Here is a 27,806-nt window from a genome sequence, read left to right on the forward strand (position 1 = left end):
TATCCTTTCCATGAGTTTTGGCAGTTGTGTAATCACCACCACAATCAAAATACAGAACACGTCCCTCTCCTCAAAAAGTTTCCTCTTATCCTCTTGTAGTCAACTTCCTTCTTGTCTCTGGCAATCACTGATATTTTTCTTATCCATATTTATTTTTTAGAATGTCATGAAAATGAAGTTGTGTAATATGTAGCCTTTTGAATCTGGCTTCTTTCACTTAGTATAATGCATTCGAGACTTACCCAGGTTGTCATGTTTATTAGTAGTACATTCTTTTTTATTGCTGAGTAGTTAGTCATTTCTATAGAAAAAAATCGTGAGTAAATCAGTCTAGGACAGTAAAACATTTACCTCAGGTGGGGTGAACGTACATCCCAATATTCCTGGGACTGATCTGATTTATGCCTATTGTCCCAGCATAATTTTTAATAGTAACTCCTTTTACTCTCAAAAGTGTCCGAGTTTGGATGATAAATTCTATGGTCACTCTAAACGAGGGCATACCAAGATGTGATTATATTTCACTTGCTTTACAATGCTGTCAAATTTGCCTTCCAGAACACCATAATTGTGTATATTTATATTTCTTATAAATATTATTGGTGATAATAGCAGTAATAACTTACATGTAATCTCATTTTGATTTACACAACAATATTCTTATTTTGCATTTGAGAAAACAGATTTAGAATAGAATAAATGACCTGCCAAAAATCATGAGCTAGAAAGTGATAAAAACTGCATCCTCTGTTTATATATTCAGCCCTTAATCTCTCATATTAATTGGGAGGCATTACTGTGTATTGGTTAAGAATATAGGCAATGGAGACTGGGTTCCAGTGCAGACTAACTTTTTTTCGTTGTTTAATCTCAGGCAAATTATTTAATCTTTTTATGCCTTTATTTTCTTACCTATAGAGGATAATATGTCTACAGTGCCTACACCTGGCATATGGTAAATTTTTGATAAAGTCTAACTGTGATTTTTAATGATACTGTTAACACCATCACAGTGGAATCTTTCCCCGGCAAAACCCTTTCTCCTCCCCATCCCCATATATATATGCTGGAATGTTTTGTGTTTTCTCCCTTCTAATTTAAAAAATTGTTAATCTTTAATAGTAATGTCTCTAATTATGAAGACCTTCAGTATTTAAGAGGTGAAAGAGTAATACGATCTGAAGAGAAATGAGAGTATGTCTTTGATATTTAGATAAATAGTTTAGTCTTGATGTAGCAAAAAAAATTCCAAAAACTACATGTCTTGGAAATCTACATTTTTCAAATTTTATATGTATCTGCTAAAATAAAAATAAGATAGGATGATGGCTAAGTTTGGAAATCATGGAGTAAAATTGTGCCAACTTCTTAGGGCCTTTTTAATGTATTTAAATTCCAGGAAATAGTTTAACGTGTAGCATATCCAAATGTCCTTGAACACAATAAAGCATCCGTTAAAATCTATAGCCCTACCTGGGAAATTCTGTAGTAGTGTTTTACCATGAACACTATAGGTATTGATTGTATAGGTTGATTTGCAAGGACCAGGAGAAGACTGGTGGCAGGAAAATCAAATAATTGTTATGGTGATTTAGGCTTGAAGTTATGGGGCTGTAGTTCTGACAGTGGAAAAAGGAAGATCTGAATGGATCTGTGAAATATTTTGAAGGAAGGCTTTTTGTTTGCTTTGCTTTGCTTCGTTTTTTTTTTTTTTTTTTTTGGAGATAGGTCTCACTATGTTGCCTAGGCTGGTATCAAACTCCTGGGCTCAAGTGACCCTCCTGCCTCGGCCTACCAAAGTGCTGGGATTACAGGTGTGAGCCACTGTGCCCTGCCTAAAGGAAAATTTGAGAAGACTTAGTGATTTGTTAGAAGGAAGGAGAAAGAAGTCAAAATAACTCCCGTGTTTCCAATCTGAGAGAAGTTTGCCAGTCATTTCAATTGTGATAGCTAGGCAGGGCAGCAAGTTGGTTTGACATTGAAGAAGTTTGTTTTAGATGTGTTTACTTGGACCTAGCAGTGGCTGACCTAGGAGCCAAATACAAAGAAATTAAGGAAGACCTAGGTCAAGAGAAATAACCGAAGCCATGAAAGCATATTTCATCAGTTTTAGTAGAGAGAGGAGCTGCTGGAGGAAAAGGAACCAAAAAAATGGTAAGGGAACAAGGAGACTTAGGACAACTGTGTCGTATGAACAGAAAGAGTCAGGGAAGGACCATAAAGTGACGAAAGAGCTAAATGGTGATGAAGAATGAGCAATATCTTTAGAGTTGGCTTGGCTGACTTTGATGCGCATCATCAGTGCTATAAAGTCTCCTATATAGGTTTAATTCAAGATGCATTTTTTTTTTTTTCAGATGAGAGAGCAAAATAAAAGCAAGATTACAAAGAGTTAAAGAGAAAATGGAAGCTAAAAAGCACTCATTGTAGTAATTTGGCAGGAAAGGGAAGCAGAGAAAGAGTATAGGAGTTGATCAGGGAAATCTGATCATGTTTGAAAGCAGAATAGGGGAATAAGTTCAAAGGGAGAAATCAAAGATTTTTAAAAAGGGTTTGTGGGAGCAAAGTCCAAATTGAGGTGAGAAAGCAAGACCTGAGAAAGTTAGATTAAGTTGTCCTAATCTTGGAAAAGTTAAAATAGATTCTTCTTATGAAATATTACCTCCATGTGTTGGCATTTCCATCTTTTTTGCTTGTTTACTATAAGGAAGTTATACGATTAAGCCATGTTTTATAAGACAGTGATCTCATTAAGTTAAAATATTTATTTCTTCAGATTATAAAAATAATCCATGTTTGTTGTAGAAAGTAGAAAAACATGTTAAGTGATGGTGGGGGGGAACACCCATAATCCCACCAGCAACAAATAATTTCTGTTAATGTTTTGATAGACCTTTTTTGAATGGATAGATCTTACCTATATGTCTTTTGAAAAACCTGGATCATACTATGCATTGAGTTTTCTATTCTGCTTTTTAAAATACTGTTGCTAGCCAGGTGAGATGTTGTGTGCCTATCGTCGTGGCTATTCTGGAGGCTGAAGTGGGAGAATCTCTTGAACTCGGGAGTTCGAGGTCAGCCTGGACAACATATGAGACTTTCTGTCTTAAAAAACAAACCAAAAAAATACCACTGCTGTGGTTTCAGTGTGCACTCCAGAGTCCATGTGTTGGAAACTCAATCCCCATGCAACAGTGTTGAGAGGTGGGACCTTTAAGAGGTGACTGGGTCATGAGGGCTCTGTCATGAATGGAGCAGGTTAATTATTGTGAAAATGGGTTTGTTATAAAAGTAACCTTGGCCCTTTTGCTTTCTGTTTTGCCCACTTATCCTTCTACCTTCCACCATGGGATGATAAAGCAAAAAGGCCCTTGCTAGATACGGGCCCCTCAGTCTTGGACTTCCTAGCCTCCAGAACTATACAAAATAAACCTCTGTTCTTTACACATTACCCAGTCTCAGCTATTCTGTTGTAGTAGCACAAAATGAGTTAAGACAACCATTATTTTCAGACTTTCCTCCACTTCACAGAACAGCCTTTGAAAACAGTGTTTTTAATATTCCATTATAAGCACCAGTCCCACTGAGATCAGCCTTGGCTTTCTTAGATCCGTTCTTATCACCTTCTTTTTTTAACCTGATCTGTATTGCGTTACGAAACATAGGAACTACAGATAATACGGTTAGTGAAATGCTGCACATATTGAGAGTCTGGCCACTGAATTTAGGAGGAAGGAATCAGTACATATAGGCCCTAAAGATTATCCCAGAAAAATCTAATGTTTACCTTCTCTTCCTCTCTCCTTCACTGAAATCCTTTTTTTTTTTTTTTTTTTTTTGGAGACAAAGTCTCGCTCTGTCGCCCAGGCTGGAGTACAGTGGTGCGATCTCGGCTCACTGCAAGCTCCGCCTCCCGGGTTCAGGCCATTCTCCTGCCTCAGCCTCCCGAGTAGCTGGGACTACAGGCGCCCGCCACCACGCCCAGCTAATTTTTGTATTTTTAGTAGAGACGGGTTTCACCGTGTTAGCCAGGATGGTCTTGATCTCCTGTCCTCATGATCCGCCCGCCCTGGCCTCCCAAAATGCTGGGATTATAGGCATGAGCTACCATGCCTGGCCCACTGAAATTCTTGAAGAAAAAAGTTCATGTTCACTCTTGTCTTCCATTGTTTACATGGTAGCTGCCTCATGGGAAAACTTGTGATAAGGCCCCATGAATCTCCTGGTGGGCCTTAGAAAAGAGGAAAAGGTTACCCGTGTTAGATGAAGGAAGGATGGTGGATAGCTTATAGCTTATGTTCACCTGTCCACCTGTTGTTATCTCCTCAGAAAAATTAGTACTGTCATCTTATTTGGCTTGAATCTGCTGTTTAAAGTTTGGTTATTCAGGATTGAAAATGTTGAGTCTAGTTGAGAACAAGTTGAATTCAATTAATGAAAATAGAAATGTGGTTGAATGGCATGGATTCTTCGTCCTGTGATCTGCTATTAACTGTCTTTGGGTTAGTTACTTGACATCTCTGGGTTAAAAAAAAAATAGGCTAAAGCTTTTATGTTCTAAAACCCTTTTATTTCTTATTTATGTTGTATTATAGTGGTTATAAACTTCAAGATTCTTGAGAGATAACTACACATACCCTTTGCCATAGTGGGAATGACTGTAGTAGTAACTGGAGGAGAAAGTGTCTTTGTACACAACCATGCTTTGATTTTTCAAGAGGAGGAATGAAATTGCCTCGTGAAATTACAGAGTTAAATACAATGTAAATGATAAATATATTGTAGTATATTAATGGAAAAAGAAAGCTTAACTTGATCTTGAGCTGTAACTTAAGGTGTTACAAACAAAAGTCTAGATGTGTTCCATTCCTGTATGATGAGTTTTTCTCATTATTTTAAGTAGATATGGAGTATGTGAACACTTCGAGCTGTTTAAATCTTTTTTTTTTTTTTTTTTTTTTTTTTTTAGACAGTTTCGCTGTTGTCACCCGGCCTGGAATACAGTGGCTCACTGCAACCTCTGCCTCCCGGATTCAAGTGATTCTCCTGCCTCAGCCTCCCAAGTAGCTGGGATTACAGGAGTGTGCCACCATGCTCAGCTAATTTTGTATTTTCAGTAGAGAGGAGATTTCACCATGTTGGTCAGGCTGGTCTCAAACTCTTGACCTCAAATGATCCACCCGCCTCGGCCGCCGAAAGTGCTGGGATTACAGGCATGAGCCACCGCTCCCGGCCTAGAGCTGTTTAATCTTTTGGCAGCCATTGTAGTAGATTCTATAAAAAGATCCCTTTTCATTTTTCTGGTAGGTGATAGCTACTACAATTTATCCCTCCAGTTCCTACTACATGCTTCAGTTTTTCTGCGTTCTCAAGACAATACCCTAAGGGGTATTAGCAAACACTGTATTGTCTTTAAGAAAATATGCACTATATCCAGTGTTCAGGGTAGTTATATATAGTTGGTGTATTGGCCCCTTCTCAATCTTTTATTCTCTTAATACCTTATTTCTTTTCCTTTTTTTTCATTAAAAGGCTATCATTTCCAGTATCTATAATCAATGTCTTCAACCCCTAATACCATTTGAGATTCTTCAGTTTTTTGTGTATTATCAAATAGCACTTTAAAAGCACATAGAGGCCTGAACCGTTGCTTTAAACTAGTTTCAGTTGCATTGTCAAATGCTCTTGGTGGAAAAGGGATAATCCTATATTGTTGCCCCAACAAAGGTGCTATCAAACACATGAGACATGAAACAAAATGGAATTTGTAGTGTATAAATCCTTTGCAATAAGACCACCATTACAGTTATGATTTCCTTCACTCTTTTTAAAGCTTCATTGAAATATAATTTATATACCATAAAATTCACCTGTTTTAAATGTACATACCAAAATGTACGATTTACTGATTGTATGTATATTGTAAGTGTACACAGAAATGTGCCGTTGGCAACCCCAGTATAATTTTAGAACATTTCCATCCCAAAAAGAAACCTTGTGCCTATATATACAATTATTCCCACTCCCATCCTAGTCTAAGACAACCACGAATCTACTTTCTATCTCTATAAATTTTATTTTTATAGACATTTTCATTTAAATGGAATCATGTAATATGTGGTCTTTTATGTGTGGCTTCTTTCACTTAACACAGTATTCAAATATATGGTATATGTAATGGTACTTCTTTTTTTTTTGAGACAAAGTTTCACTCTTCTCACCCAGGCTGGAGTGCAGTGGCACGATCTAGGCTCACTGCTGCAGCCTCCCAGGTTCAAGTGATTATCCTGTGTCAGCCTCCCAAGAAGCTGGGATTACAGGTGCCTGCCACCATGCCCAGCTTATGTTTTTTCTATTTTTAGTTGAGACGGGGTTTCACCACGTTGGCCACACTGGTTTCGAACTCCTGACCTCAAGTGACCTGCCCACCTCTGCCTCCCGAAGTGAGGCATGAGCCACCATGCCTGGCCACTTCATTCCTTTTTTTTTTTTTTGAGGTGGAGTCTTGCTCTGTCACCCAGGCTGGAGTGCAGTGGCCCTATCTTGGCTCACTGCAAGCTCCGCCTCCTGGGTTCACACCATTCTCCTGCCTCAGCCTCCCCAGTAGCTGGGACTACAGGTGCCCACCATCACACCTGGCTAATTTTTTTTGTATTTTTAGTAGAGACGGGGTTTCACTGTGTTCAGCAGGATGGTCTCTAACTCCTGACCTTGTGATCCGCCCGCCTGGGCCTCCCAAAGTGCTGGGATTACAGGCATGAGCCACTGCACCTGGCCCTTCATTCCTTTTTGTTGCTGAATAATATTCCATACAGATATACCACATTTCTTTTATTCATTCAGCAGTTGATGGACATTCTGGTTGTTTTTTTGCTTTTTGGCTATTGTGAATAATGTTATAACATTTGCATACATATCTTTGTTGGGACATATGTTTTTGTTTCTTTTGCATTTTTATGTAGGAGTTGCTGGGTCATATGATAAATCTGTATTTAATATTTTAAGAAACTGCCATGTTATTTTGCAAAGTTGGAATGTATTCTTACATTCCTGTAGTAATGCCTGAGGGATCCAGTTCTTCCACATCTTTCTCAACATTATTATGGTCTGTCTTTTTTAGTATAGCCATTAATGGTTATGAAGTATTATCTCATTGTCTGTGCAACAGGTTTGCAAGTAGTTTTGACTTGCATTTTGTATTGACCAATGGTGTCAAGTCCTTCATTCTTAAAAAGTTTTAGAAAATTATTTTAGCCTATGAAGAAGTAAAAATGTCTCCCATATGAAAGAGGGTAGACTATCCATGATTGTACATTATCATCTAGAGGAAAAAATAATTTTATAGATTCTTTAAAAACACATACAGGTTGAGTATTGCAAATCTAAAAATCCAAATCTGAAATGGTACCAACTCTGAGGCTTTTTGAGCACTGAAATTTTTTTGAGCACTCAAAGGCAATACTTAGTGAAGCATTTGGGATTTGGGATTTGGGGTGTATAACCACTAAGTATATAATGGACATGTTTCAAAATCTGAAAAAATCAAAAATCCAAAGCACTTCTGGTTCCAAGCATTTCAGGATTTCAGGTAAGGGATACTCAACCTGTATGTACATATATATTATATATGCGTGTGTGTGTGTGATGTGTGTGTGTGTTGCTTATTTTATATTTGTATTATTTTTATTATAATAGAATCTTAGTATGTTGCCCTGGCTGGTCTTGAACTCCTGCACTCAAGCAATCCTCCTGCTTTGTCAGCCTACCAAAGTGCTGGGATTAGAGACATAAGTCACCACACCTGGCCTGCTTTTTCAAAGTTAATATTTGTGGCCAGGCAAAGTGGCTCACACCTGTAATCCCAGCACTTTGGGAGGCCAAGGTGGGTGGATCACTTGGGGTCAGGAGTTCAAGACCAGCCTAGCTAACATGGTGAAACCCCATCTTGACTAAAAATAGGAAAATTAGCTGGGTGTGATGGCGGGCACCTATAGTCCCATTGAGGCAGGAGAATCGCTTGAATGCGGGAGACAGAGGTTGCAGTAAGCCGAGATCGCACCACTGCACTCCAGCCTGGGCGACAAAGCGAATTAAGAAAAAAGAAAGTTAATATTTGCATGATAATTTTTTTTCCCTTCTTTTTACTTTCTACATGCCTATATCATTATTTTTGAAGTGAGTTTCTTGTGGACAACATATAGTCAGATCATGTTTCTGAATTTACTCTGATAATCACTGGCTTTTAATTAACTAAATGACCTTTAGACCATTTACATATAATGCAGTTATTGGTATGTCAGAGCTTAAGGCTGTCATTTTATTTTTTGTTTTCTGTTCTCTCTGTTCTTTGGTTCCCCTGGTTTTATTTTTTGGTTTGTTGTTTTGTTTTGTTTCCCTTTCTGCAGGTATGTAAACACGTTTCTCATTCCGTTTTGATTTCCCTGTAGTGTTTTTGAGTATAATTCTTGATACAGCTTTTTCAGTGATAGCTCTAGTTATTACATTATACATACATATCACAGTCTACTGATGTGGTCATTTTACCAGTTTGAGTGAAATGTAGAAATCTTACCTCTTTTTATGCCCTTTAACCTCCACCACTTATCCTGTAAAAGTCTCAATTAGTTTCTTAATTAGTTACCTATATTTTGAACAACATCAGATAGTGTTATAGTTTTTACTTCAACAATTAAACATAATTTGGAAAACTCAAGAATGAAAGTCTATTGCATTTCCTGTATTTCTGCTCACCATTTTCTGTCTCCCTGGTGTTTCTAGATTCCTTCTTTCATCATTTTTTTTGTTTGTTTGTTCGTTTGTTTTGTTTGGCTAGAGAGAACTTCCTGTAGTCATTCTTTTAGGGTAGATCTGCTGGTAAAAAATTCTCTTAATTTTCTTTCATCTGAGATTGTCATAATTTTCTCTTCATTCCTGAAGGATATTTTTTCTTCAAATAGGATTCTGGGTTGATACTTCTTTTCTTATAGTAGTTGAAAAATGTGCCATTCCTTCTAACTCTTCCCCAATTGTCTCCATCTCCTCTCTAATGAACACCAGGTATTATAAATTAATTTCATTTTTGTGGCTACTTCTTTCCTTACCCTTCTAATGTGCTCTGATGTGTACTGGTTTTCCTCTGCTTCTGGTGCACAGCCTTCATCTTGGGACGTTCTTTCATAATCATCCTGGGAAATCCCTTCCATATATCCTATTGGATTTCCATTTCTTATCTTTCTATTTTTTGGTTTATCCTTCTCTTACTGCTTACTGTGAAGAAATTTTGGGGAACTCTGCATATCTGAAGATACCTTTCTCCTACCCTCACACTTGATACTTTGGCTAGATATAAAATTTAAGGTTGCCTGAGAATTTTGAAATCTTTACTCTCTGTCATTTTTACATGACCAAATTTGGATTTTAGGATTTATTTTTATTTGTTTGTGTATTTTCACCTTATCTAGCTTCCCTACTACTCTGAAATTTAGCAGTAATCTACCTCGTAGGTCTATTTTCATCCACTGTGATACCCTTTCCATCTATAAATTTATGTCCTTCAACCTTGTATAGTTTTCTTAAATTACCTCTTTGTTTGATTTCTCCTTTACTCTCTTGTACTCTTTCTAAAATTCTCTTTATTTGGATGTTGGTGCCTGTAAGCCAGTCTGATTTTTTTTGTTTTTCTTCCTATGTTCTGGGAGATAGCTTCAGGTTTCTCTTCCAACTTCTCTTGAGTTTGTTGCTATCTTTATTATGTTATCTTTATCTTTATTATGTTCCATTTTTATTTTTATGTTTTTGAGACGGAGTCTTGCTCTGTTGCCCAGGCTGGAGTGCAGTGGTGTATATCCTTGTTAACCTTCTGTCTCATTAATCTGTCTAATATTGACAGTGGGTGTTAAACTCTCCCATTGTTATTGGGTGGGAGTCTAAGTCTCTTTGTAGGTCTCCAAGGACTTGCTTTGTGAATCTGGGTGCTCCTGTATTGGGTGCATATATATTTGGGATAGTTAGCTCTTCTTGCTGAATTGATTCCTTTACCATTATATAATGGCCTTCTTTGTCTCTTTTGATCTTTGTTGGTTTAAAGTCTGTTTTATCAGTAACAGGATTGCAAACCCTGCCTTTTTTTTTTTCCTTCCATTTATTTGGTAGATCTTCCTCCATCCCTTTATTTTGAGCCTATGTGTGTCTTTGCACATAAGATGGGTCTCCTGAATACAGCACACCAATAGGTCTTGACTCTTTATCCAATTTGCCAGTCTGTATCTTTTAATTGGGGCATTTAGCCCATTTACATTTAAGGTTAATACTGTTATGTATGAATTTGATCCTGTCATTATGATGCTAGCTGGTTATTTCACCTGTTAATGCATGCAGTTTCTTCCTAGCATTGATGGTCTTTGCATTTTGGCATGTCTTTGCAGTGGCTGGTACTGGTTGTTCCTATCCATGTTTAGGGCTTCCTTCAGGAGCTCTTGTAAGGCAGGCTTCGTGGTGACAAAATCTCTGAGCATTTATTTGCTTGTCTGTAAAGGATTTTATTTCTCCTTCACTTACGAAGCTTAGTTTGGCTGGATATGAAATTCTGGGTTGAAAATTCTTTTCTTTCAGAATGTTGAATGTTGGCCCCCACTCTCTTCTGGCTTGTAGGGTTTCTGCCAAGAGATGTGCTGTTAGTCTGATGGGCTTTCCTTTGTGGGTAACCTGACCTTTCTTTGTGGCTGCCCTTAACATTTTTCCCTTCATTTCAACCTTGGTGAATCTGACAATTAAGTGTCTTGGGGTTGCTCTTCTTGAGTAGTCTCTTTGTGGTGTTCTCTGTATTTCCTGAATTTGAATGTTGGCCTGCCTTGCTAGGTTGGGGAAGTTCTTCTGAATAATATCCTGAAGAATGTTTTCTAACTTGGTTTCATTCTCCCTGTCACTTTCAGGTACACCAATCAAACGTAGATTTGGTCTTTTCACGTAGTCCCATATTTCTTGGAGGCTTTGTTCGTTTCTTTTCACTCTTTTTTTCTCTAATCTTGTCTTGCTTTATTTCATTAATTTGATCTTCAATCACTGATATCCTTCCTTCTGCTTGATTGAATCGGCTATTGAAACTTGTGTATGCTTCACAAAGTTCTCTTACTGTGATTTTCAGCTCCATCATGTAATTTAAGCTCTTCTCTACACTGGTTATTCTAGTTAACCATTTGTCTAACCTTTTTTCAAGGTTTTTGGCTTCCTTGCGGTGGTTGAGAACATGCTCCTTTACTTGGGAAAGTTTATTACCGACTTTCTGAAGCCTACTTCTGTCAACCTGTCAAACTCATTCTCCATCGAGTTTTGTTCCCTTGCTCGTCAGGAGTTGTGTTCCTTTTGTGGAGAAGAGGCGTTCTGGTTTTTGGAATTTTCAGCCTTTCTGCTCTGGTTTCTCCCCATCTTTGTGGTTTTATCTACCTTTAGTCTTTGATGTTGGTGACTTACAGGTGGGGTTTTGGTGTGGATGGCCTTTTTGTTGATGATGATGCTATTCCTCTCTGTTTGTTAGTTTTCCTTCTGACAGGCCCCTCAGCTGCAGGTCTGTTGGAGTTTGCTGGAGGTCCACTCCACAGGCTGTTTGCCTGGGTATCACCAGCGGTGGCTGCAGAACAGCAAATATTGCTGCCTGATCCTTCCTCTGGAAGCTTCGTCCCAGAGGGATACCCGCCTGTATGAGGTGTCTATCAGCCCCTACGAGGAGGTGTCTCCCAGTTAGGCTACACAGGGATCAGGGACCCACTTGAGGAGGCAGTCTGTCTGTTCTCAGATCTCAAACGTCATGCTCAGAGAACCAGTGCTCTCTTCAGAGCTATCAGACTGGGAAGTTTAAGTCTACAGAAGTTTCTGCTGCCTTTTGTTCAGCTATGCCCTGCCCCCAGAGGTGGAGTCTGTAGAGGTTAGCAAGCCTTGCAGAGCTGCAGTGGGCTCTGCCCAGTTTGAGCTACCCGGGCCACTTTGTTTACCTACTCAAGCCTCAGCAATGGCAGACGCCTCTCCCACCGCCAGGCTGCTGCTTCACAGGTCTATCTCAGACTGCTGCACTTACAGTAAGCAAGGCTCCGTGGGCATGGGATCCGCCAAGCCAGGCGCGGGATAGAATCTCCTTTTCTGCCATTTGCTAAGACTGTTGGAAAAGCGCAGTATTTGGGCAGTAGTATCCCATTTTTCCAGGTACCATGTGTCATGGCTTCCCTTGGCTAGGAAAGGGAAATCCCCCGACCTCTTGTGCTTCCCTGGTGTGGTGACGCTCCGCCCTGCTTTGGCTCACCTTCTGTGGGCTGTACCCACTGTCCAACCAGTTCCAGTGAGATGAACCAGGTACCTCAGTTGGAAATGCAGAAATCACCCATCTTCTGCGTTGATCACCCTGGGAGCTACAGACCAGAGCTGTTCCTATTAGGCCATCTTGGAACGGACTCATCACCGTCTCTACTTCTTGATGTCCTTGGTATTGCCAGTTCCTGAACTTTTGGGGGGGATTCTTCATTTAACTTTCCTCATTGCCAGTTTAGGATCTGGCTGTCTCACATCTGCTGAGTCAGTTACCACTTTATGTATGTATGTATGTATGTATGTATGTATGTATGTATGTATGTATGTATGTTTTGAGATGGAGTCTTGCTCTGTCACCCAGGCTGGAGTGCAGTGGTATGATCTTGGCTCACTGCAACCTGAGCCTCCCGGGTTCAGGTGTTTCTCTTGCCTCACCTCCCAGGTAGCTGGGATTACAGGTGCCCGCCACCACGCCCTGCTAATTTTTGTATTTTTGTAGCAATAGGGTTTCACCATGTTTGCCAGGCTAGTCTCTAACTCCTGACCTCAGGTCGTCTGCTCATCTCAGCCTCCGAACTTACTGGGATTACAGGCATGAGCCACCACACCTGATCCAGTTACCACTTTTAGCTTTGCAGTTTCCAAAATGTTGTTACCATCACCTGAACTTCTGTCTTTGTCCTCATGGGTTTTATGTCTTTACAAACCTTTTATTGTCATTTATATCGGGTTTCAAGGAAGGGCAGAGGTAATTGCATGGGTTCAATCCATTATCTTTTTAACTAAAAGTCCCCTTTTTTGAAAAAGAAAAAAAATCTTACATTGTAGCATTGTGGACAAGACCCTTTATGATCTAACTTTTATCTCTAGCCTCGTTAAACTGCATAAGCTCCAGCCACAAGTATCTGCTTAAGAGACTGCCAAACAGTGTTGCGTCATGCCTTTCAGTTCTGCACATGCTATTTTCTCAGTGTGCTGTTTGTCCTTTAAGACCGTTCTTGGTTAAACTTTGCTAATTTGTCTGAGTGTCTTTCTGTCAGAGTACTTATTGTATTATTGCAGTTATTTATTTAGTTTTCAAAAAATCTCACTCTAGAGGTTTCTTAACCTGGGATGGAGGTGGAAGGGTCATCCATGAATTAGCTGTAAGAAATATTAGAAAATGCTGAAATTATTTGTAAAATTTCATGTGTATGTTCATATTTTTGGAGAATTGAGAATATGCCTCAGAAATACTTGTGGAGCTTTTGAAAAATATAATTGCTTTGGGCTTCACTGCAGAGAGAGACACACTGAGTTACAGTCTCTTAAGTTAGGACCCACAAAAATCTATATTCAAAAAATTTTCTAAATGATTCTTTAAAACAGGATCTCTGAGCATCGTCTACATTAACACCAGGGCTTGGCTTATATTAAATGCTTAGTAGGTGTTTAAAGAAAGAATAAGGGAGGAACTTAAGTTCAGGTCATGACCTGAAATAAATTTCCAATGTGAAACCAAAGTGCAAGTGAGAAAATCACAAATTTCCTCTGTTACATAATTAAGTCATAGCATTTGTTTCCATCACCACCCTCTCTTTACACCCTCTTTAGATGTAATTAGTAAAATAGAAGGGCATGGATTTTTTTTTCCCCAAAGGTAGAAGAGAACTTTGGAGAGCTGTCTGCAAAAATGAAAGGAGAATTTAAGGATAAGCCATAGGACAAGTCAGTTGTATGTAGTCCAATTTTGGTTCCTCTCATTGCTTAGGGTTGTATTTGACCCAGTGTTTTAGTTGCACAGTTTTAGGTTTCTGTACATTTGGATGTCATAGATACCACTATCTTACATACCTTATTTCATAACCTGTGCATTTAATAAATGGCTAGTGAGATAGAAAATGGGGGGATTGATGTGTTGCTTTGGCAATAATAATAATAATAATAATAATAATACAATATTATTGTAACTGGTTCCAACTAAAGAATGAGGACAGCCTGGTCACAGTGGCCCACACCTGTAATCCCAGCACTTAGGGAGGCAGAGGTGGATGGATCACCTGAGGTCAGGAGTATGAGATCAGCCTGACCAACATGGTAAAACCCCATCTCTACTAAAAATATATAAAATTAGTCTGGCATGGTGGCACAAGCCTGTAATCCCTGCTTCTTGGGAGGCTGAGGCAGGAGAATCGCTTGAACCCAGGAGGCGGAGGTTGCAGTGAGCCAAGATCAAGCCATTGCACTCCAGCCTGGACAACAAGAGCAAAACTGCATCTCAAAAAAAAAAAAAAAAAAAGAGTGAGGACAGAAAGAGCCTTAATTTCCTGGAATGCCTTGCCTTGTACTTCCTCTATGTTTAAGGTTTTAAAAAAAATTGTAAATTAAAATTATGTCCTCTGCCTTTTTTATATAGCATTGTGCTACTGTTGTATGTTTGTGTATGTGTTAAAAATGACCAGACTCTTTTTGCTTTTTTAATTTTCTATTTTATTTTATTGTCTAGGTACTTAAGAGATTATGGCATCGGAAACCCACAATGTTAAAAAACGGAACTTTTGTAACAGGATTGAGGATCATTTCATTGATCTTCCTAGAAAAAAGATCTCTAATTTCACTAATAAGAACATGAAGGAGGTAAGTGTATGGTTTCTAGAAAACAGATAAGACAATTTAAACTGTCAGGTCTCTAGATACCTCTGGTTGAATTGTTTAAACAGTGGGAGGATAATAATTCTGCTTAATCTCCCAGAATTAAGTTGAATTGGTGAAGTATAACCAATGTCTTTCTTTTTTTTGTTTGTTTGTTAGGTCTTAACCATTGTATTTCTATATGCTCTAAAAAGTTTTTAGTCAGGCTGGGCATGGTGGCTTATGCCTGTAATCCCAGCACTTTGGGAGGCCGAGGTGGGTGGATCACCTGAGGGCAGGAGTTTGAGACCAGCCTGGCCAACTTGGTGAAACCCTGTGTCTACCAAAAAGACAAAAATTAGCTGAGCATGGTGGTGGGTGCCTGTAATCCCAGCCACCTGGAAGGCTGAGAGAGGAGAATCACTTGAACCTGGGAGGTGGAGGCAGCAGTGAGCTAGATCGTGCCATTGCCATTACATTCTAGCCTGGGCACCAAGAGCAAAACTCCGTATCAAAAAAAAAAAAAGTTTTTAGTCAGTATACTGTTTCAATATGATATAATTTAAATGTTTTAGTTAAAGAGGAATTTCAGAGGTGCTTTGTGTTCACTATTGTAAGGTTCATTAGCACTGGTATCGTTTCTTTTAAACCACATTCAGGCCAGGCTTGGTGGCTCATACCTATAATCCCAGCACTTTCGGAGACTGAGGCAGGAGGATCACTTGAACCCAGGAGTTCAAGCCCAGCCTGGACAACATAGTGAGACTCCATCTATACCAAAAAAAAATTTTTTTTTTAACTAGCCAGGTGTGGTGGCATGCACGTGTGGTCCTTAGCTACTGGGGAGGCTGAGGTATGAGGATCACTTGATCCCAGGGTGTTAAGGCTGCAGTGAGCTGTGTTCATACCACTGCACTTCAGCCTGGGTGACAGAGCGAGATCCTATCTCTAAAACAACAACAGCAACAGCAATAAGAAAAGAGATTAAAATTTAACCCACTTGTTAAGCATCCTATAAGTTACAGTATAATTTGCGACTAGTGTGTGGAAAATAGGGAGCTTGATATTGTATTAGTCCATTTTCATGCTGCTGATAAAGACATACCCAAGACTGGGTAATCTCTAAAGAAAAAGAGATTTAATGGACTCACAGTTCCACATGGCTAGAGAGGCCTCACAATCACGTCAGAAAGCGAAAGGCATATTTTACTTACATGGCAGCAGATGAGAGAATGAGAACCAAGTGAAAGGGGTTTCCCCTTATAAAGCCATCAGATCTCGTGAGACTTATTCATTACCACAAGAACAGTATTGGGGAAACCACCCCCGTGATTCAGTTATCTCCCACTGAGTCCCTCCCACAACACGTGGGAATTATGGGAACTACAATTCAAAATGAGATTTGGGTGGGGACACAACAAAACTATATCAGATATGTTGCTTTGCCAAAAATGACTGCATATGATGTTGTTGTATGTTGATTCAGACTACAGAATTAGAACAGAGAAAACATTAATCTGAAAAACTTACCTGTTGAATTTTAGATTTGTTGATATCAATCACAAAATTTACATAAGTATTAATGAACTTAAATATGCCTCAATTATTAAGTACAATGAATTCTGAGTTCCTCTTCAAAGAACCAGTATGTCAGTATATTCAGCTTCCTTACATTTTGTTCTCCATTTTAAAGTTTAACTTCCTCGTTCTTTATGCCTCCTTGCCCCTAGTTTCAGTAAACAACCCCCTTCTAGCCTTTATACTCACATATTTAGAGTCGTTAGTCATCCTTAGTCACCTGCTCTGTCCTTAGTCATTTTAGTCACCTGCTCTGTAACCATCCTTCCCGCTGAAACTGCTCACCCTGCCACTCCAGCTCATACCCCTGCTTTCTTTAAAATAGCCTATCAGAATTAGTTTAGACTGTGTTGTCCAACCCTAGCCAATAGGGGAACGACACAGCAGTAGGGACTAGCTGCGTTAGGGATAAGTACCCCTTCCCCTCCCTTGTCCAGTGTGATTTTGCGACCACTTCAGGTGCACCCTTCTGCAGAAGTAAATTGCTTTGCTGAGAAAGCTTTTTGCCAGAGTGCTGATTCTTCTCTGCGGCATCGAGCATTTGTTTCTAACAAATTTGGGGGCCCGTCCGGGATTCCCATTCTCCTCTGGGGAAGGGTCTCTGGTCCTCTCCCATGAGGAGGCATGCCGCTCAGCCTCTTGTGGCGGCCTCGGGTAAGGAATCGAGGCACACCCAGTGTGATGAATAAACCCAGACTCTCAGCAACGCAGGAAGAAACAGACCAACAACTTGGGGGAAAAAGAAAAATCATCACATACCAGGTAACTCTGTGCATAGACCAAGGTAAGAAACATCACAAGAGCGACAAAGTATTTCCTTGGTAGTCGGGGTATCTTGGAGGTTGAAAGTGCGTGAATGAGACGCACAATTGAGTGCAAAGCGAGTGTTGTGTCCGGATTTGTGGTTTTGTAGTCACCTCATACAGCTTAGGGCAGCCCTCTTGTAAAGGAGTCTGGGTTGGGGGTTTATACCAACCCACCAATCCCAAGAGGGATCTAACGTTCCCATTAGGGAAGCAGCCAGAGAAGGACGAAGCGAAAGTAGAAGAATGCGAGAAGCCTCTAGCAGGGGTGTTGAGCCTCTAGGAAAGGAAGGCGAGAAATCTCCAGTAGTGGGGATTGAGCCTCACACAAACCTCCAGTAGTAGGGAAGGCAAGAAATTTCCAGTAGGGGAAATTGAGCTTCACCTCAAAAGTTGAGAAATCTCCAATAGGGGAGATTGAGCCTTACCCCAAAACCATCAAGATGGGAAATACCCCAAGTAAGGTAAGGGATAAAAAGGATAAAGCTAGCAACAATAATATTCCACCTGATAGTCCCATAGGCCTAATGTTGAAATATTAGAAGAATAATGAAAAGACCTTAGAGAAGTGATAAAAACAATTCGAGAGTCTAAACCCCGCATCCAAAACATTATAAAAGGTTTCAATAACAAGGAAAAGATGAAAGACCTATACAGTTCCTAAAAAGACTCAAAGAGCCAATGAGAAAATATGTAGGTCTAGAATTAGAAGACACTGCCCCCCCCCCACACACAGCTGAAGGATGTCAAAGCTTCATTTTGTAACTAATAGTTGGCCAGATATTAACAAGAAATTACAAAAGATAGAGAACTGGGAAGGTAGATCTTTAGAAGAGCTTCTAAGAGAACCCCGAAAAGTGTATGTAAGAAGAGATGAAGAAAAAAGAAGGCAAAAATTCTGCTATCCACCATACAACAAAGTACCCAGGGGGCAGAACCTGTAAGGAACCTAGACCCCCACTCTCCAGGCAATATGAAGGGTACGAAAGAGTAAAACCAGGAGGCTCGAAGGTAGAAAAGAAAAAAGGACAGAACGAATGTTTCAAATGTGGAAAGTTAGGTCACTTTAAAGGAAAATGTCCCAAATGAGAAAAGAAAGAAAAAGTCATCCACTTAGAGCTTCTGAGGAAGACTAGGGAAGTCAGGGACTGTATCTTTTTTTGAGTCCTACCAAGAGCCCTTGATAAATTTAGAAGTGGGACCTAAACTTGAGCTTATTACCTTTTTAATCAACTCAGGAGCAGCTCGCTCCTCAGTTTGTTATCTTCCATCTAGTGTAACTTGTTCGTAAGAAGAACTTTTTATCTCAAGGGTAAAAGGAGAAGGGTTTAGAGCAAAACTCTTAGAGGAGACAGAAGTGAAATATAAAAACTGATCAGCTAGCATCAAATTTATTAATTTCGGATGCAGGGACAAATCTATTAAGAGATTTAATGCTAAAATTAGGCTTAGGCCTCCAAATCAATCGGAAAATTCCTCCGCTTCCTAGACTTGATCTCCACCTCAGACAGAGAACACATTCATCCCAAGGTATGGTCAAAAGACAGGAATCAAGGAAGGTTACAGATTCCTCTGATTCATGTTACATTTTAAAAACCCTAGGGTAATAGTAAAGAGAAAGCAACATCCTATTCCTTTAACAGCCAGAGTAAGTTGAAAACCTGTAATTGAAGGTCTTCTCTGTGATGAGCTTCTTAAACCCTGTATGTCTCCCTATATAACACTCCAGTACTGCCTGTAAAGAAGCCAGACAGGTCATACCAGTTAGTGTAAGACCTCAGAGCTATTAATTAGATAGTCCAAACCACCCACCCTGTTGTTACTAGTTAACTGTCCCCGTCCTAGCTTTACCTTCCCCTAGAACTGCCTTTTCATCTCTGTCAATGTAAACTAAAGAGTAGCCTTAGGACTACTTACTCAAAAACATGGGGCCACCAGCAGCCCATAGCCTTTTTGTCAAAAATTCTTGACCCTGTAATCTGAGGGTGGCCTAAATGTATTCAATCTGTAGCAGCAACAGCCCTATTAACAGAAAAAAAAACAGAAAATTAACTTTTAGAAGGAACCTCATTGTCAGTACACCTCACCAAGTCAAAATCAGCCTTAATCAGAAGGCAGAAAGGTGGCTTATTGACTCAAGAGTTTTAAAATACGAAGATATCCTATTAGAGATCATTTAACACTAACCACTGGTAATTCACTTAACCCACCAGGTTTCCTGACTGAGAATCCAAATTTAAAGAGACCTGAGCATGAGTGTTTAGATTTTATTGACTTAAAGTCAGACACGATTTAAGAGAGACCCCTTTCAAACGGGGCAGCACTTATTTATAGATGGCTCTTCCTGGGTAATTGAAGGAAAAAGACGTAATGGGTACTCAGTAGTCGATGGGGAACTCCTTGCAGAAGTAGAGTCAGTAATACCACCCAGTAATTGGTCTGCCTAAACATGTGAATTGTTTGCATTAAATCAAGCCTTAAAGCACCTGCAGAGCTAAGAAAGGACTATTTATACTGATCCAAACATGCCTTCTGGGTAGCTCACACCTTTGAAACAAAAAAAATTAGACTGAATGAGGTCTTCAAAGGCCAAGACCTGGTCCACAAGGAATTAATCACTCAAGTGTTAGATAACCTCCAGTTGCCAGAAGAAATAGCTGTTGTCCATGTCCCAGGACATCGAAGAGAGATCTCTTTTGAAAGCCAGGGAAACAACCTTGCACATCAAATAGCCAAACAAGCTGCCGTTTCCTCTGAAATGCCTGTTGTTCACTTAACCCCTTGCCTTCTTCCCCCAACTGCAGTTCCCATCTTCTTTCCCACTGAAAAAGAGAAATTCATAAAATTAGGGGCCAAAGAAAGTTCAGAAGGGAAATGGGTGTTACCAGACCAAAGAAAAATGTTATCCAATCCCCTCATGAGAGAAGACCTCTCTCATCTGCATCAAGGGACTCACTGAGGGCCTCAAGCTATGTGTGATACAGTCCTTTGGGTTTATGGATGTGTAGGAATTTACGCTTTGGCATGACAGGTTACAGATAGTTGCCTAGTATGTAGGAAGACTAATAGGCAGACCCTCAGAAAACCACCTCTTAGGGGAAGGTATCCAGAATTAAGACTGTTCCAAAGTATCCAAGCTGATTACACCAAGATGCCCCCATTTGGTTGTCTAAAGTATTTACTAGTAATAGTAGATCACCTTACTCATTGGATAGAAGCTATTTCCTTTCAAGTGCAACTGCTAATAATGTGGTCAAAACATTAGTTGAAAATATTACACCCAGGTTTGGATTAACAGGAAACATTGATTCAGATAATGGGACGCATTTCACTGCACATGTCATTAAGAAATTTGCCCAGGTACTGGATATAACATGGGAGATCATACTCCCTGGCACCCACCTTCATCAGGAAGAGTGGGGGAAAAAAAATGAACCAAACTCTAAGAAGCCACTTAAGCAAATTTTAGTCTTAGAGACTCGGTTGCCATGGACTAGATGCCTTCCCATTGCCCTGTTGAGAATCCGAACTACTCCTCAGAGAGATGTCGGCTTATCCCCTTATGAAATGTTGTGTAAGTTGCTCTATTCGCACTCCACTGCTGACATTCCCAAGTTCGAAACAAAACATCAGTTTCTCAGAAATTATGTACTTGGTTTATCTTCCACTTTCTCTTGCCTCAGAACTAAAGGTCTTTTAGCACAGGCACCACCCCGAGAGTTTCCAGTACACCAACATCAGCCTAGGGACCACAGCCTCGTCAAAAGTTGGAGGGGAGGAAAACTCGAACCAGCTTAGGAAGGACCCTGCCTAGTGCTTCTAACCATTGAGAACACAGTTAAAACAGCAGAAATAGGATGGACTCATCACACCCAGGTCAAAAGAGCACCACCTCCTCTAGAATCATGGACAGCTATTCTAGGGCTAACTCCAAACAAGCTAAAGCTAAAACAGGTTTGATCCTCTTATGTTGCATCTCTTTCTTTTTCCCATCTATTGCTAGTCCTCTTGTTATTAATGTAACTAGGTCGAGTTCCCCCCAAACTATTACCTTTGATGTTTGCCTCGTGATGCCCTGTGGAGATGTGTCAAACCAGAGGCAACTCTCCACTTTGGAAAAGTATCTTTGTCCTTCCTAGCTCTTCTCAAACTGGAATTCTGTTAACTGGGATAAGTTAGTTTGGGAAGAGTTGGACGGAGATTCCAGTATAAACTGAGAGTCTTGCCCCTCCCAATACAAAGCTTTTATGCCATAGTTGATCCAACATTCTGTGGACCACTAAAGAGCAAGAATAGACTGCCCCAACCAGTAGTTGTAATTTCCTAAAGCCATACATTTATTTTACTAAAGGAACAGCTTCCTCTAACTGTCAACTAAACCAGTCAATCCAGTACAGGCTATTATCTCAAACCTTCTAAGTTCTTCCCCTTCTCTAAGCCAGTTCCCTTCTTTAAGCCAGTTGTATAGTATGGAGGCTGAGGTTTCAGGAGCAGACCCAAATCCTTTGAAATACTCTTCATTGCTCCCCCACCAGCTATACCTTCCCCTAAGCCTTCTTCCAGAATCTCCCACAACAAAACTATTGTTCTTCCTCCATCAAATGACAAGACCAAGGTAGCTATTGTAGAAGTCAAAGACCGAAAACAAACTTTGGCAATTGAGACAGGATATCAAAATGCAAATGCCTGGTTGGAATAGATTAAATATTTCATCCACACTTTAAACAAAAGCAGTTGTTATGCCTGTGCACACAGCAGGCCAGAGGCCTAGACTGTCCCCTTTCCACTATGATGGTCCTCCAGTCAACCGGGCATGGGCTCTATGGTAGCTCTTTTCCAAGATTCCACAGCCTGGGGTAACGAGTCGTGCCAAGCTCTTTCTCTGTCATATCCCAAAGTTCAACACCCTGCAGGTCAGCCGAGGGCCATCCAGCTTCCGTCTCCCAACACTGAGTTCACTTTGTGTCTCTCACGACAAAGAGGACCTTAGAGACCTAAAAGGATGAAGTGAGCTTAAGACTTCCCAAGAGCTCACCAACCAGTCAGCCCTTATACAGCCCCGAGCAGATGTATGATGATACTGTGGTAGACCTTTGCTGGACACTCTGCCAAGTAACTGGAGTGTCACTTGCGCCCTAGTCCACTTGACTGTCCCTTTCACCCTGGCATTTTATCAACCAGAGAAACTAAAAAAACACAACGTCATAAAGCAAGGGAAGCCCATTCTCCCACATTTCTTTAGATGCAATTAGAGTCCCATGAGGAGTACCAAATAAATTTAAGACCTGAGATCAAATAGCTACTGCATTTGAGTCAATATTTTGGTGGGTGACAATTAATAAAAATGTAGATTAGATATATTACACCTATTACAACCAACAGCAGTTTATTAACTATACTAGATATGCTGTTAAAGGAATAGCTGAGCAATTAGGGCCTACTAGCCAGATGGCTTGGGAAAATAGAATGACCTTAAACTTGATATTAGCAGAAAAAGGGGAAGTTTGAATCATGATTAAAACTCAATGTTGTACCTTCATCCCAAGCAATACCGCCCCTGAAGAAAGTATAACAAAGGCATCACAAGGTCTAACTGCTCTGTCCAATGAGTTAGCAAAAAACTCAGGAGTAAATGACCCCTTCACAGGGTGGCTAGAAAAATGGTTTGATAAATGGAAAGGGATCATAGCCTCCATCCTTACTTCCCTTGAGATTGTAGCAGTAGTACTTATCCTTGTTGGATGCTGCATCATACCTTGCATCCGCAGGCTAGTCCAAAGACATATAGAAACAGCCCTTACTAAAACTTCTGTCAGTTCCCCTCCACCGTATTCTGACAAGCTCTTTCTTTTAGAAAACCAAGCAGAACAGCTAAGCCAAGACATGTTAAAGAAGTTTGAAGAGGAGACCTATAAAATTCAAAAGGGGGAAATTGTTAAGTACAATAAGTTCTGAGTTCCTCTGGGAACCAGTATGCCAGTATATTCAGCTTCCTTATATTTTGTTCTCCATTTTAAACTTTAACTTCCTTGATCTTTACACCTCCTTGCCCTTAGTTTTCGTAAACAACCCCCTTCTACCCTTTATACTCACATATTTAGAGTCCTAGGTCATCCTTAGTCACCTGCTCTGTCCTTAGTCATCCTTAGTCACCTGTTCTGTAACCATCCTTCCCGCCAAAACTGCTCACCCTGCCACTCCGGCTCGTACCCAAATAGCCTATCGGAATTAGCTTAGACTGTGCTGTCCAACCCTAGCCAGTAGGGAAATGACACAGCAGTAGGGACTAACTGCATTAGGGATAAGAACCCCTTCTCCTCCCTTGTCCAGTGTACTCTTGTGACCACTTCAGGCGCAAGTGGCACCCATCTCCAAAAGTAAATTGCCTTACTGAGAAAGCTTTTTGCCGGAGTGCTGATTCTTCTTTGCAGCACCGAGCATTTGTTTCTAACATCAACTATCTACCTTCATTTTTCAGGTTAAGAAATCTCCAAAACAGTTGGCTGCTTATATAAATAGGTAAGAGTTTCTTTAAAGTTTGTGGTAAACAAGAAATATGGAAGCTGGGTAAGGATGACATTAAGGGAAAAAATAAGCATTCTCTTTTGTCATCATAATAATTAACTTATTGTCAGACAGCTCCTTTGTGCCAGTATCTGCACTAATAAACACATCAATATTGTCTCTGCTCCTTACAACAGTCCTACTCTATAGACAACATTACCCCTAACAGCTGATGAGGAAACTTAAGATCAGAGAAGTTAAGTGATTTGTTCAGAATCATATAGCTAGAAAAGTGGTAAGAATGACATTCATTCTCAGATCTGCCTAACTTCTAAAGGCACTTTCTACAAAACCACTGGTTTTCAAAGTGTGATTTGAGGACCTGGGGGTCCCTAAAGACCATTCATAGAATTTGTGAAGTCAAAATTACTTCTATAACAATACTAAGACATTGACTGTCTTCATTTTCATTCTCTTTTTTGAGGGCACAATATAATTTTTCAAGAAGCTGTATGCCATTTGATATCACAGTAGACTGAATGGAGAAGCAGAAATGAGAACCCAGCTGTCTTTTGTTAAACCAGATATTAGAGATATATAAAAATGTAAAACAGTACCATTCTTCTCATTTTTAAACAAGTTATTTTAGAAAATATGGGGTTTTGGTAAGATAGTTGGTGTTAGTATTAATATGTAATTAGTCTGTTGTTTGAATGAATTAACGAACGTTTTTAAATTTTGTTTTAGTTTTTAACACAGTAAATATCAACAGATATTATTCACATAAAAATAATTTTGGCCGGGCATGGTGGCTCACGTCTGTATTCCCAGCACTTTGGGAGGCCAAGGCGGGTGGATCACAAGGTCAAGAGATTGAGATCATCCTTGCCAACGTGGTGAAACCCTGTCTCTACTAAAAATACAAAAATTAGTTGGACGTGGTGGCACGTGCCTGTAGTCCCAGCTACTTAGGAGGCTGAGGCAAGAGAATCACTTGAACCTGGCAGGCAGAGGTTGCAGTGAAGCGAGATCACGTCACTGCACACCAGCCTGGTGACAGAGCAAGACTCTGTCTCAAAAAAAAAAGATTATTTTTTGAGTCATTAATAATTTTTAAGGGGGCAAAGCATCCTGACACTAAAACATTTGAGAACCACTATATTAAACCATGAGGCTTGCTCTATTGTGTTCTGTCTTACTCAAATAAATTAATATACTTCAGCTTGAACTTTAAAATATACAAACTTGCAATCTTATTTGCTACTTTGTTAGGAAAAGATTAGGTTTCTAGAAAATGTTGTGATTTTGTTACTCCCAGAATGGCCTTTAATATTTCGTTTTTAAAAGCATTCTAGTTATTATGTCTGTCTTCATTTTTATTTGGTATAAAATGTCATCCTTTACATTGTCTTCCAGATAATTTGTAATTTCCTTTTTACTTTCCTCTTCAACTCAGAATTAAGATGATTAAAATTCTACTTCGAATTTTAGTGGATTACAGTCACAAAATATAGCCTATTAATTCTCTGTTTAAAACTTTTAAAGGATTTCATATGGTTCTTTTTCATTTAAGAAAATAAATTCTTTTTACAGAACAGTTGGACAAACTTTGAAAAGCCCAGATAAACTTCGTAAAGTGATCTATCGCAGAAAGAAGGTTCATCATCCCTTTCCAAATCCTTGTTACAGAAAAAAACAGTCCCCTGAAAGTGGGGGCTGTGACATGGCAAATAAAGAAAACGAACTGGCTTGTGCAGGCCACCTGCCTGAAAAATTACACCATGATAGTCGAACATATTTGGTTAACTCCAGTGATTCTGGTTCTTCACAGACAGAAAGCCCATCATCAAAATATAGTGGGTTTTTTTCTGAGGTAAGTCTTTTCTCTAAGTCATGTCTAGTTTAACTTTGCTCCTGTTATAATCTTGATTTTTTTTCTTTGCCATATTCCACTAGCAGAATAATTTGCCACCTATTGAATGTAGACTTATTTAAGTCATAGTAACTCCCTGAGACAATTTTCTAGATTAACCAAATTTGAATTAATAATTTATTCCATTTATCTAAGATGGGATGAAATGCTTAACAGGCTGCTAAAACTATCCAGTATGACAAGTTAGCCAGTAGATATTTAAAGGAAGGGAAAAGGAGAAATCTTACCTAAAAAAGTGGAGCACTAGGCCAGACACAGTGGCTCACACCTGTAATCCCAGCACTTTGGGAGGCCAAGGTGGGTGGATCACGAGGTTAGGAGTTCGAGATCAGCATGGCCAACATGGTGAAACCCCATCTCTACTAAAAATACAAAAATTAGCCAGGCATGGTGGCAGGTGCCTGTGATCCCAGCTACTCAGAAGGAGTCTGAGACAGGAGAATCGCTTGAACCTGGGAGTTGGAGGTTGCAGTGAGTTGAGATCGCACCATTGCACTCCAGCCTGGACAACAGAGTGACTCCATCTCAAAAAAAATAAAATAAAAATAAAAAGGACAACATCTGCAGGCAGATCACCTGAGGTCACGAGTTCCAGACCAGCCTGGCCAACATGGTGAAACCCTGTCTTTACAAAAGTACAAAAATTAGCCGGGCATGATGGTGGGTGCCTGTAATCCCAGCTGCTCGGGAGGCTGAAGCAAAAGAATCATTTGAACCTGGGAGGCAGAGGTTGCAGTGAGCCACAATCATGCCATTGCACTCCAACCTAGGCAAGAGAGCATGACTCCGTCTCAAAAAAAAAAAAAAAAAAAAAAAAAAAAGTGGACCACCGAAGCCAGTTAATCCAGATACATTTTGCTGGGCTCTCGAAATTGCATAGTTAAAGCATAGTTCAGGCAAACCTGCTGTGGTTTGCTGCTCTTCTGGCTCAAGCAACACTGGTTGTTTTAGCAGACTCAAAAGCGTTTTTGAGAGTGATAGAAATATTCTACAACTGGACCTGGCCAACGTGACAAAACCCCATCTCTACTAGAAATACAAACATTAGCTGGGCATGGTGGCACACTTTGGGAGGCCAAGGTAGGTGGATCACTTGAGGTCAGGAGTTCACGACCAGCCTGGCCAACGTGGCAAAACCCTGTCTTTACCAAAAATACAAAAATTACCCAGGCGTGGTGGTGCACGCCTATAATGCCAGCTACTTGGGAGGCTGATGCTGAAGAATTGCTTGAACCTGGGAGGCAGAGGTTGCAGTGAGCCAAGGTCATGTCACTGCACTCCAGCCTGGGTTACAGAGTGAGATTCTGTCTCAAAAAAAAAAGTAGACAAAGGACACAACAGACACTTTTCAAAGGAAGACATGCGTGTAGCTGACAAGCATATGAAAAAATGCTCAGCCTAAATGCTAAACCTAAAATCACTAATCATTAGAGAAATGCAAATTGAAACCACAACAAGATATCTCATACCAGTTAGAATGGCTATTATTAAAAAGTCAGAAAATAGCAGATTCTGGCAAGGTTGTAGAAAAAAGGGAACACTTATACACTGCTGGTGACAATGTAGTTTAGTTTCAGCCATTGTGAAAGCAGTGTGACAATTTTTCAAAGAACTTAAAACAATCTCATTATTGGATATATACCCAAAGGAATATAAAACATTCTACCATAAAGATACATGTATGCGTATGTTCATCGCAGCACTATTCACAGTAGCAAAGACACGGAATCAAATCGAAATGCCCATCAGTGATAGACTGGATAAAGAAAATGTGGTGCATATACACCATGGAATACTATGCAGCCTTAAAAAGAACGAGATCATATCATTTGCAGTCACATGGGTGAACCTGGAGGCCATTATCCTAAGCGAACTAATACAGAACAGAAAGCCAAATACTTCATGTTCTCAGTTGGAGTGGGAGCTAAACCCTACGCTAGTGCATATGGACACAAAGATGGGAACAACAGACATGAGGCCTACCTTAGGGTGGAGGGTGAGAAGAGAGTGAGGATCAAAAACCTACCTATCAGTTACTACACTTACTACCTGTGTGACGAAATAATCTGTACACCAAACCC

At 39.9% G+C, this 27,806-nt stretch overlaps 1 protein-coding gene across 4 annotated transcripts in view; it reads left to right on the top strand.

Annotated features, from left to right (window-relative positions):
- The window catches only part of KATNBL1 (katanin regulatory subunit B1 like 1), a 90,388-nt gene that overhangs the window by 27,588 nt on the left and 34,994 nt on the right, over positions 1 to 27,806 (top strand). For 3 of the 4 annotated variants that reach the window (XM_023230222.2, XM_023230223.1, XM_023230220.1), the window contains exons 2-4: positions 14,783 to 14,913; positions 23,767 to 23,807; positions 25,386 to 25,665. In XM_023230222.2, the coding sequence (XP_023085990.1) occupies positions 14,797 to 14,913; positions 23,767 to 23,807; positions 25,386 to 25,665 (438 nt within the window). In that variant the 5' untranslated portion in view covers positions 14,783 to 14,796. Of the gene's footprint in view, positions 1 to 5,131; positions 5,304 to 14,782; positions 14,914 to 23,766; positions 23,808 to 25,385; positions 25,666 to 27,806 lie in introns of those variants that run through there. The other variant, XM_023230221.2, reaches the window with a different exon arrangement.

This window comes from Piliocolobus tephrosceles, chromosome 6 (genome assembly GCF_002776525.5).
Source record: "Piliocolobus tephrosceles isolate RC106 chromosome 6, ASM277652v3, whole genome shotgun sequence".
Classification (NCBI taxonomy): domain Eukaryota; kingdom Metazoa; phylum Chordata; class Mammalia; order Primates; family Cercopithecidae; genus Piliocolobus; species Piliocolobus tephrosceles.